At 48.6% G+C, this 11616-nt stretch overlaps 1 protein-coding gene across 1 annotated transcript in view; it reads left to right on the forward strand.

Annotated features, from left to right (window-relative positions):
* The window catches only part of PHF24 (PHD finger protein 24), a 23798-nt gene extending 15811 nt beyond the window's left edge, over positions 1 to 7987 (forward strand). Inside the window, exons 2-8 of the mRNA XM_007455941.1 lie at positions 1350 to 1731; positions 2376 to 2561; positions 5984 to 6062; positions 6359 to 6564; positions 6910 to 7070; positions 7390 to 7485; positions 7804 to 7987. Of these exons, the coding sequence (XP_007456003.1) occupies positions 1354 to 1731; positions 2376 to 2561; positions 5984 to 6062; positions 6359 to 6564; positions 6910 to 7070; positions 7390 to 7485; positions 7804 to 7900 (1203 nt within the window). The 5' untranslated portion in view covers positions 1350 to 1353 and the 3' untranslated portion in view covers positions 7901 to 7987. The remainder of the gene's footprint in view (positions 1 to 1349; positions 1732 to 2375; positions 2562 to 5983; positions 6063 to 6358; positions 6565 to 6909; positions 7071 to 7389; positions 7486 to 7803) is intronic.
* Positions 7988 to 11616: the final 3629 nt, after the last annotated feature.

The following is an 11616-nucleotide window of genomic DNA, read 5'->3' on the forward strand; positions in this document are numbered from 1 at the left end:
CTCAGTATCATCCCTGCTGCCACCATTTCAGTTTAAACCCTCTACCTCTTGCCTGGACTATTATAGTAGCCTTCTAGTTGGTCTGAATCTCTCCTCCTTCCCTCTGTCACCTTTTTCCCCAAACAAACTGAAGATAACTTCCTACCCATCCTTCAAGGTCCATTCTGACTCCCAGTAATATGGTCTCACCTTCCTTTAGGCACTTCCAGCACTCTGTCTTACTCTTCTTTGAGTTGTGATATTAAGTAGCTTGAGTGATGAGACTCTGTTCTCCCATCTTCTATTTCCAATGATGAGCAGTCGGTGCCTTGCATATAATACTGTTCAATAAGCCTTGATTATGATGGATTGATAGCAAGGCTAAAATGGACTCTCTGCTCCACTTAGAACAAACGTTCCCCAACTGAATTCCACTAAGACCCTTCAGGCTAGGAAATAGCAGACCAGCTTTGCAGTGTGCCATGTCATGCCCTCACTTTCCAATGCCCTGGTACTACAGAAGAAGAGCAAGAATAACATTCCTTTTTAATCCGTAAAGGATATGGACCTTTCTTGAACAGTTCTGAAATCAAAGCAGAAAATGTGGCAGTGACATTAGTGAAGCCTTAGAAGTGTGAGAAGCACCTGAGAGCTTGTGATGAGCAGGTTGTCTATGATAAACAAACAGACCCATAAACAGGCATAGCTACTAATTAGAAGGAGCAAAGAAGTGTTTGAGACCTTGACCACATGGATGAGGTGGCAGAGTTTCCTGGATGCCTAATTCAGGAGTCCTCTAAAAATAGGAGTTCATTCACTCTGACTCAAAAAGTAGGCGTTTGATATGGATTCTTGTGCACAGCACTTGTCAGAGGAGCATTCCTTCAGTCAGAATTCTGAAATGTGTAGCTGTAGTCTTGCTTTATGCCTTGGGTCATCTTTGGGAGAGACTTGGGCTCTGGAGTCTCCTACTGTCTCAAAGTATCAGAGGCCCGGGACCCCTAGACCTAATTGGCTTTGGGACAGGAAGGGAGACAGATACCATCTCACATTTGTGGAGTGCTTTCTAGTCTACATGCACTTTTAAGCCCCTTTTCTGATGTTATCCTCATGATAGCCCTGTGAAGTGTGCTGAGCAGATCACCCTCATTTTATAGACAGGAAAACCAAAGTCACAGGGCCAGTCAGAAATAGAACCAAGGTCTTCTGACTCCTTAACAAGTGCTCTGTCCACCCTGCCATGCTACTGAGTTCCAGAAAAGGGAGAAGCTATTTAATAGCGCTTGCCACTTAGGTGAATGGTTGAAACAAATTGCCCTAATATGGTCAGCCATTGGCTGTGTCTGAGCCCCTCTGCTTTGTGTCCACAGAGCCATGGGGGTGTTGATGTCCAAGCGGCAGACAGTGGAGCAGGTGCAGAAGGTGAGCCTGGCTGTGTCTGCCTTCAAGGATGGGCTGCGGGACAGGCCTTCCATCCGACGCACAGGTGAACTTTCGGGGTCTCACCATGGCACGGTAGAGGGCTCTGTCCAGGAGGTGCAGGAAGAGAAAGAAGCAGAGGCAAGCACCCCAGCACTCCAAGAAGAGAGCGGTGTCAACCGTGCCGCCTGGGAGAGGCTCCGGGATGGGCGTGGAGTGGAGCCGGAGGAGTTTGACAGGACCAGTCGTTTCACACCCCCTGCCTTCATCCGCCCCACCCGGAAGCTGGATGATGACAAGCCTCCAGATATCCGCTTGGAGCCCAGAGAGCCTGTGAGTGTCCAGTAAGGGCAGAATCCCGCAGTTTTAGACCTTCTGGGGATCAGGGAGCAGGACAGGGAGGCCTGGGTATGGTTGAAGTGAGACTCAAAACCAGAAAGATGGAGCTGAGTCTTTGAATTTCTTCCCCAAGAATAAAAATGTTACATCCTGGATTTGTCTTAGTGAAAGACTTGAGGAAATGGGTGATAAGGAATTATACCATGGCAGCCCTCCCACCTAAGGGATAATACTGTCCCCTGTAGGAGGCATTTGGAAATTTGGGGTGGGGGTAGGGGGAGTTCAGGAAGGTCACAAAACTGGGAGTTGCTCCTGGTATTTGGTGCCAAGAAAAACAGGGATGATAAGGGTCCTGCAATGCCTGGGACAATCTCTCACAACAGATTATTCTTTCCAAAAATGCTAGTAGCATCCCTGCTCAGAAACATGATCACAGAGACCTGAGCAGCTGGAAGAACCTACTGGTTCTGGTCTTCCCGAGAGAAAGCTCTATTGCCATAACATTGGCTTCAGTTGGAGTTGTTCCTTTAGGCTGCTCCAGGGTCACTCAGCCCCAGGCAAGTAGCACTTTGCTTGGTGGCCTAGGATCTTGCTGCTGTGTTTATACATCCCTATACACTCCTGCCATCTTTCCCCAGGTTGTTAATGATGAGATGTGTGATGTCTGTGAGGTCTGGACAGCCGAGAGCCTCTTTCCGTGCAGGGTCTGCACCAGGGTCTTCCATGATGGCTGCCTGCGCCGCGTGGGCTACATCCAAGGAGACAGTGCTGCGGAGGTGACTGAGACGGCAAACACGGAAACAGGCTGGAGCTGCCACTACTGTGTGAGCCTAGACTGCAGGGATGGCGGGCTCCTGCACTGCCACGGATTTGGCACATTTCCTGGAGGCCCAGTCTTAGAACACTGGTTTCTAGGCAGTAACCTGAAGACTATTCAGATTCGGGTCACTAGAGTTAGGACAGACTTTCCTTACCTCAGTACTATTGACGTTTGGGGCACAATAATTCTTTGTTGAGCGGGCTGTGTGCACTGTAGGATGTTTAGCAGCATCCCTAGCCTCTACCCATAAGACGCTAGTAACACCCACCCCCAGCTGTGACAACCCAAAATATCTCCAGATATTACCAAATGTATCGTGGGGGAACGAAATCGCTCCAGTTGAGAACCACTGAGCTAGAGGACTGAATGGGTAGGACGAGACCTAATTATTCACAACTAGTTCTACTTGGAGCAGTACTTACTCTCTGTTAGTCTACAGTTGTCATTCATCGTATTCATCTGAAAAACCAACCTGAAATCCTAACCGACTTGCTTCCAATAGAGATGGATTCCATCCAAGGAAAACATCTTAGTCCTAAGATTCTCACTTGGTCTTCTACCTAAGTCTTAGGAGCATTTTTCTTCATCTCTGAAGCAATCATTTTGTGAATTAAGTAACAAAGGCCTGTTGATTCAGAACTTTGCAAATTATACATAAATGCCTTCCAAATTTTGAAAAGATTAAAAGCCAGATTCATATCCCTTTCTCAGCACACCTGAATAGAGTTCAAGTCTTGCTTTATTGATCTGTTGCCCTGCAGATATCTTCATCCACTGATTTCAGAGTAAGGAGTATCTGCTGATCCCCTCTTCTTCCTACTGCCTAGGAGAAAGGAAAGATGTGCCACTTTCTAACAAATAACACTTTCTCTATGGCTTGTCCATAAAATGAAGTATAGAAGAGTTATTTCCAGTCACTTAAAATACCTTCTCCCCAGCTGGAATATGCCACAGCACAGCCTGCTCTACAGGCAATCTTCTCTAGTCACCACTCCTCCAAATGCTAGCCTTTTCACTCACAGCAACTCTGCTTGGCAGTGTTCTGCTGGTGTAGGACTGAGTGTCTCCTTCCTAAACCCTCAGGATTACATGGCTCCCTTCCTGGCTTTCTGTCACGGTCCTGCCTTCATTACCACCACTCTCCACCAGACCTTTTACAAAGACTTCTTCCAAGCTCCTCGCTTTTCTTTCCTTCCCTTCACAGCCAAGCTTCTTGAAAGGACTTCATTATCTCCTTGTGGTCCCCCAACCACTTGTAATTTGGCTTCTTCATCCATCATTTTGCTGAATTAGCTCTTCTAAGGTCGCCAGTGACCTAATTGTCAAGTCCGGTGACCTTTTCTCAGGAATCTTTTACTTGATCTCTCTGATGTATTTAGCACTTCCTTACTGTCCCCTCTTTTCTTAGGGTATGAGTATTTTTGTGAGAATTATTACACAAAATACAGAAACCAGAGAAAATAGAAAATCAATAAAATTCCACCTGACTCGTATAACCACTGTTAACATTACCTCCTACACTGTACAACTCTTTTCTCTTGGCTTCCAGTACCCTCTACTGATTCTCTTCCCAGGTTCTTCTCTGACCATTCTTCCTTATTTTTAGATTTTTTTTTTTTTTGATGTGGACCATTTTTTAAAGTCTTTATTAAATTTGTTACAATATTGCTTCTTTTTTATGTTTTGGTTTTTTGGCCACGAGGCATGTGGGGTCTTAGCTCCACGACCAGGGATGGAACCCACAACCCCCTGCAATGGAAGACAAAGTCTTAACCACTGGACCACCAGGGAAGTCCCGACCATTCTTTCTAAGTGCCCTTAGTTTCTTGTCCCAGTCCTAAATGCTGGTGTTTCTCAGCGTTCTTTTCCCACTATACTCTCTCTCTCTGGGTCTTCATCTACTTCGGTGGCTACTCCACCATCTAAATACCAATCATTCCCAAATCTGTGGGTCCAGACCTAAATTTCCTGTCTCTTGGACTTATATCCATCTTGATGTCTCACAGGTACTTTAACATGCCCCCAAATGAACTCATCTTTTTCCCCAAACCCATTCTCCCTCCCTTCCTTGTCTCTGTGAATAGTAATACCACCACCACCCCGCAGTTACTAATCCCAACTCATTTCTCTCCCTCACCCCTCACGTCCAGTGAGTCAGCAGGTCCTATAGACTCTACCTCCTAATCTCTCTCAAATCTCTCCCCTTTTCTTCATTCTTATGTCTTAGTTTAGCCACTTATCTTTTATTTATTGCAACAATTACTTAACTGCCCTCCATGCCTCCAGACTTTGCCCATCTAATCCATTCTCCACACAGCAGACAAAGAGCTGACTATGGCACTCCACACTTAAAAACCCTTCTGTGACTCCCATTTGCCCTCAGAAAAAAAGGCCCAATTTGAGGGGCTCAATAAAGGGCATTTGAAGCACTTCACAGTCAGGCTTCTGCCTACCTCCCCTCCCTTATCTTTTATCCCCTCCATACCCTCTCCCATACCCTCTCCCAAGACACACACACACACACACACACACACACACACACACACACACACTCTCTCTCTACATTCCAGCCATACTAAACATCACACAGTGTTAAGCACCATTGTGCCAAGCATATACTAGGTGTTCCAAAAGTGTTTATTGAAAGAATGGTTTGAGTTCTTCACGAAATCCACAAATGAATAGTCATGAAATGTCTGCTCCTGTTCTTTACTGGTACTTTAGAGAGAAAATGATCTACTATAAAGAATATTTGGTAGTTTAAAGACTGTAAGACTGTAAATTAATGCTAACAAAATAACATATCAGTGCTCTTTTGGAATTAAACTTGCCTGGCACCACAAAAAAAATTCACTTGGTTTTAGGAACTTTTTCATGATGGCATCTCTTTCAAAACCATTCTGGAGTTAAAGTGATACAACTTTAGGATTAAACAATTTTTAGAAATATGGAAACTGGAGTTAGAATTAAACTTTTTTAACTAAAATACTCTTTGAACACAGCCTAACACAGAAGCCAGATACATAAAATGGATAAAGATGGAGCTGCTCTGGTTGATGAAGCTAGGGATTCAGAACCCTGCCCACTTTCCCCCTTCTCCCTTGCAACAGCTTCCTAAGACACCTCCAGGGAACCCCTAAGCTATCTCAGAGGATAATTCAAAAACCACTATTTTAGTAAAAGGGACTCAGGGCTGGAGCCAGGATATCTGGGTTCTGGGAAAGATCCTGCCCAGAGCTGGACAGCTCTGAGAAAGTCCTTTCCCCTTTCTGGGGCCTCAGTCTACTTGACTGTGAATGAGAGGCTGGGATTAGATGATCCAATAATTGCCTTCCAGCTGGAATACTATTTCCATCCTTCTTGATCCTTGGCCTTTCTTTCTTACTGGCCAACATGGCCACTGACTTAGCTCTTCCTCTTTTTCAGAACAACCTCAACTTGCTGCTAACTGAGGAAGAAATGTACAGCCTCACAGAGACCTTCCAGCAGTGTAAAGTTATCCCCGGTAAGGCTGGACGGTACTGCCAATGGAGAGAGCCAGGCAGATTTCTTCTTCATACTTTCTAGGATGAACCATGACAGGAGTATTCCGGAATTTGTGGGGCAAGGGCATAAATGGGACCGTGTTCGCAAGCTGTTGGCCCACCACTGGCCACAGCCTGAGTTATCCTGGCTATGGAGGCAAAGACTGGATGAGAGCTGTGGGTGGTGGGGCTCTGGAGGGTACCCTAGAGGTGAGTGCAGGTACTCCAGAGGCTGCGGAAAGGGTGGGCCTGGCTAGCACGGGGTGCCTCCCCACAGACTGCTCCCTGACGCTGGATGATTTCCTGCGCTACCGCCACCAAACAGCGAAGCGAGGGGACAGTGACAGGGCTCTAAGTGAGGAGCAAGAGGAGCAGGCAGCCCGCCAGTTTGCAGCCCTGGACCCTGAACACCGAGGACACATAGAGTGGCCTGATTTCTTGTCCCATGAGTCCCTCCTACTTCTACAGCAAATACGTCCCCAGGTAAGGGACAGCTGGGGGTAAACGTCTGTGGGATATTGGGTGAGAGACCAGGGAAACATGCCAGGCAGGTTGGAGGAGCACTGGGTACTCTCTGAGCAGGAACCAGTACCAGGAAAGGGCTCAGGTTCTATCCAGTGACAGGTGATCCAGTGCCTAGGCTGGGGAAACTGCCCAAGGAAGACTGATTAGTGCTGGACCCCACTGCAAATGTTGGTGTTACCAGAAACGCTCTGGGCTGCTTCAAAGGGAGGGTGCAGAGGTGATGGTGGAGGTAGGATTCTCTGTGGCTTGACAGTTTACAAAATATTTTCACCTCCAGGTCTTAATATATCTCTTCTTCCCCAGAACTCTCTGTTAAGGCTTCTGACAGTCAAGGAGCGGGAGCGAGCCCGGGCCACTTTCCTGGCCCGGGGCAGCGGGAGCAATATCAGTGAGGCAGAGTGCCACCGTGCCCAGCACTCTTGGTTCTGCAAACGCCCCCCAGATGCTTCTTCCTGCAGTGTCAGGTCTGCTCCCTACCAATTCCTGCCCCCACTCACATACCCTCCTCCTTTTTCCATGCCAAATGGCCCTTGGTATGTAAAGTACCTACCTCCCTGTTTCTCCTGCCAGTTTCTCCAAACAGCCAGAAGATCCTCCTGTGCATTAGACAGTGGACAGTGACTCCTACTGGCCAAGGCATAGAGCAGGCTCTACTCCAAACTCGATCGCCCTATGTCAGAAAAGCCTGGACAAGCACATCCAGAGCTTTGGGTTCACCAGAATGTGGAAGGGGCCGGGCCTTTCAGTGGCCCTCTCCTAACCGCATGTCCTTGTGCCCAACAGCGTCAGCCATGTGGGTCCCATAGCAGACAGCAGCCCAGCCAGCAGCAGCAGCAAGAGTCAGGACAAGGCCCCGCTGCCCACAGAGCCTGAGTCCAGGTGAGTGACACCTCCTCACCTGGCTGTCTACACCCCTGACCCCTACAAACACACAAACACACCCCCACCATCACCCCAAAACAGCAAATGCCCACCCCAGAAACCAGACTTCAAGAGTACACATTTGACCCCAGATCCATAGGGCCAGTGAGCTGGTCTGTCACCCTGGAAGCACAGCCTGCCATCACCATGTCACGCACAAGCCAGGGCTTCCCTGAGTTTTGCCCACCTCAAGCCATGCTGCCACTGGGAGCAGGTCTCATGAGCCTCCAGGCTCAGCAACCGGCCTCACAAACCTGTTCTTTGCTTCCACTCCAGATTTGTGGACTGGCCTACCTTCCTGCAGGAGAATGTCGTCTACATCTTGGCTGCTCGCCCCAACAGTGCAGCCATTCACCTGAAACCCCCAGGATAGCATGGAGCAGAAAAGCTCAGTTTGGGGACATTGGCGTTCTCTCCCTCCTTTACTTTCTCCCTTCCCCCCACCAACCTCTGGTACTGAGACTTATGGGGATGGAGCACTGGCCACATCTCAGTTTGTCACTAAGCTTTATGGCACTGAAATCACCATTCCCATCACAACAGAGACAGTAAATGCATTGCCACAGGGAGAAGCCCTGGGAGCTGTGTCAGGATCTGCTCCTGGACTACCCCCTGCCCTCACACCATAGACTGGACCTGCCACTGCACACGTATATGTGTGCACACACATGCACACATACACACATGCCTAGCTGGCCATGCCTGCAGAGACCTGATTCTCTTTGGTTGAAGAAGGACCAAAGTTCTTTCGTGAAGCGCTTGGTATAAACGAGGGGGTCTCTACTCAGCCCTTCTATTGGCCAGTCCTGATTCACAATAGATCAGTCTCTGGCCAAGTGATTCTTAATAAGGGAGCATATCAGACTCACATACTCTCCTAGCGATGCTGACAGGCTCCCTCTTCCCACACTGAAAATCCCTTCTGTGGTGAGCCACTGTTCTGGTAGGTGTGTACTATGTCCCTCAGGTGGGGTGGGGAAATGGTTGAAAACCACCACTGCACTTATTATTTGTTTATTATTTATTTAAATTCAATTCCTGGTGACAGAGAAGGCAACTAGTCTGTGGAGTCCTAATTAGGAAAGGGAAGGCAGCCCCTCCCAGGGACCCAGAATTCTAGGAACCTCTCAGCCAGGTCATTTCAAGTCCAAAAGTCTTTATTTAACAGAACAGTCCAAAACCAAGGTGAGCCATCCTGGCCCCGGTTTTTTAGGTGGGCGCTCATGGCCCAGAGCCCAGGGGCCTGAATGGAACAGGTATGATGGCAAGAGTCTCAGCCCTCTGGGTTAAGTGCTTCACCCACGTCAGCTACCACAGAGACCCAAAGCCTGTGCTCCAGTGAGGACAAGGCCTGGATGGAAGAGGAGAGAAGAAGGCTCATGCTTTTCTGTTCTTCCAGCTCAGCTCAACTGCAGACCGAGAAAAGTGTGCCACGGTGTGGAGTACAGAGCCAGCCTTTTTCATAGCCCAGGGAAGAGCAACTCCACAGAAGCCCTCAAAAGGGATTCCTTTCAAACCACCTGACAATGAGGATAAGACACTGGAGCTAAGAAGAGGATTTGCATCTCAACTCTCTTGAACAGAGAAAGTCCCAGCAAAGCCTCACAGAAGGAAGAGGTGTTCCCTTCTCCCTGTTACTGAGATATGGCCTGAGTTGCTGCTTTTCCCCATTGCTTACTACATGTCCTTTCCTACCAGCTTAGGGCCTGGCCGTAGCATGGGAAGACTTTGGGGGCAAGGAGAGGCTGCCAGAAGGCCACCAAGCCTGGCCTCCCAGCTCCAGCTGTCCTTCCTAAGTTCTCATTAAATTCCCCAGTCAGTGTATGTTACAGGTAAGCACAGGCCCTGGCGTTCAAGTTTCTGTTTCCAAGCTAATGGCTTAGGTTAGCCAGTTCTGACGACCAAGAGTTATTTGAGAGGGGGTTGGCTCAGTCATGCAGAAGTTAACACAACCCCATTGCTCAAGGCATTTCTACAGAAGCAGCAGCATACAGCTCAGTGCTGCTCAGAGGAAGGCAGGGAGCTGTAACCTGGGGCATGGTGAGAGCACTATATGGTCTCCTCCCTTAGAGTCAGACCTAGAAGCCAGGTAAGAGGCTTCTGAGGTTGGATTATTTAGGACTGAAAGGAAGCATACAGAAGATGAACTGGGTTCATGTGTATGGCTCTGAACATTTCAAAAACCCCACTTCTTTGTAAATACTCCACAGCCATACTCCTAAGACTAATCAGTAGGAGGGGCCATTATTCAGTCCAGCCAAAAAAAAGAAAAAAAAAAGAAAGAAAGAAAGAGAAAGCATATGACTTTTGGGCCCAAGGACTGCATCCGAAGCAGCCAGCCCTGGGGTTTTGCACTGAGATTAAAGCACATTAAGCACAAGGGCTTTTGCTTACTCTCGGGCAAATCACCTTCTATGTCAAGGGCCTTGGGCTGCTTGATCTCATGGACAGGGCATTTTGAGTAAAAACAAGGTCTGGGCTTTGAGAGCTCGGTAGCTTTTTCTCCTGCCTCGTCATCAATCAAAAGGATTGGAAGTCCATCTTCTTGTTCCCTGATCCTTCACAGACCAAGGCGATGCCTACCTCTCTGGAGCTGCAGCTTCTAGCTTTCTGTGGGTGAGTGGTAAAGACTGGGGGCCACTGGATCAGGCCAGCTGTATCCCAGGGCCTGGAAAAGCAGACCCCAGAGTTCTTCCACAACAGGATCTGGCCCATTTGGGATCACCCTCTCCCTATTCCAGGGCGGCAAGCTTCCTTAGTGGGGGCGTGCTGCAAAGGGTCCAGGGGACATTGCCCTAAGCAAAAGACAGAGTGCCCAGTCACAAGAATCCTAGGACAGAAAAGCACACAGAAGTAACCAGCCTCTTCTCCATAGGCATCTAGCTTTTTACCAAAGGAGAGGTTCCACTGCTCCCTCAGTCAAGAGTTGCAGAAGCTCTACCCCTAGCCCCCTTCTGAGATCTCCCTTTGCAGTGTCCTAATCCACGGGGGCCCCCCTCCAGTACATATGGAAATGTTCAAACTTGTATAAACCTAGTGAAGCCAATTTCCTTTCCTTTTCAAGCCCTTTCATCATTGTGACTGTCTGAAATTCTGCCAAGAACAGAAATTAGCAACTGACTCTGATAAGAGTATGAGAAAATGTTTCAGTCTTTTCTTCTTGGCTGCCCCAAATTGCAGAGATCAGTTCTTTTCCCAAGCACCACCCACCCCACCCCCCAGCCAAGGGAGGCTGAGGTTACACAGATGCTCCTCTGAAGACTACTTGCCCTAAGTCTGTCTTTCACCCAGAAGTCCTCTTTTCCATGCTCAGATTTAAAGACAGGGGCATTTGATGACACGATGGAGCTTCAGGGACACAGGGTCAGCTGAGGCAATAGCTGTGGCCATGTAGCCTCTTCAGGTCTGCTCCATGGCTTCCTCTCCTGAGATCAGCCTTCCCCAATAGATTCAGGCTCTGCGCTTTTGAGCAATGGGCCCCTTTGATCCCAGGGATGGAGCAGTTTCCTTACTCCTAGGTACTGACCCCTTTCAAGAGCTCTTCCTTTGAGGACAGCCACGGCTGAAGCTATGAGCACGTTGCCTCTTTCTGTCCTCAGCCTAAGCAACTGTGGCTGCAGGCCAGACACTGGCCTTTCTGGCCCTGGTGCTCCCTATGGGATGTCACCCTGGCCTTGTCAGAGTGGCCAAATATAGGGGTCCCCCATTCCTATCAACAGTATGGGAAGCACAGAATCAAACCACCTGGGAAGAGGGCACCTCTCTGGGGGGTGGGCTCAGGATTGTGCCTAGGCCTCTAAGCCTCAACCTCAACCACTGCATGTCTCGTGGCTTCAGTAAAGCTGGTGCAAGAAACCCTAAAGGCAAGAGGGAAGCTCAGAAGAAGCTGTATGGCAGGGTCACAGGCCAGCCATGACCACCACAGAGCCAAGAGTAACTTTCAGACAGGACTGGTGGCAGGCTCTAGTGATCCTGCAGGCATGTCCCCTTTAAACCAGCAGAGTAAAGGCAGATACATACTTGGAATTTAAAAGGCAAAACAACATTGATGACAGAATTTCAGGACATCCAGGCAGCACCTGTAACCGT

The sequence above is a fragment of the Lipotes vexillifer genome, unplaced genomic scaffold (assembly GCF_000442215.2).
Source record: "Lipotes vexillifer unplaced genomic scaffold, Lipotes_vexillifer_v1.1 scaffold920, whole genome shotgun sequence".
NCBI classification, from domain to species: Eukaryota; Metazoa; Chordata; class Mammalia; order Artiodactyla; family Lipotidae; genus Lipotes; species Lipotes vexillifer.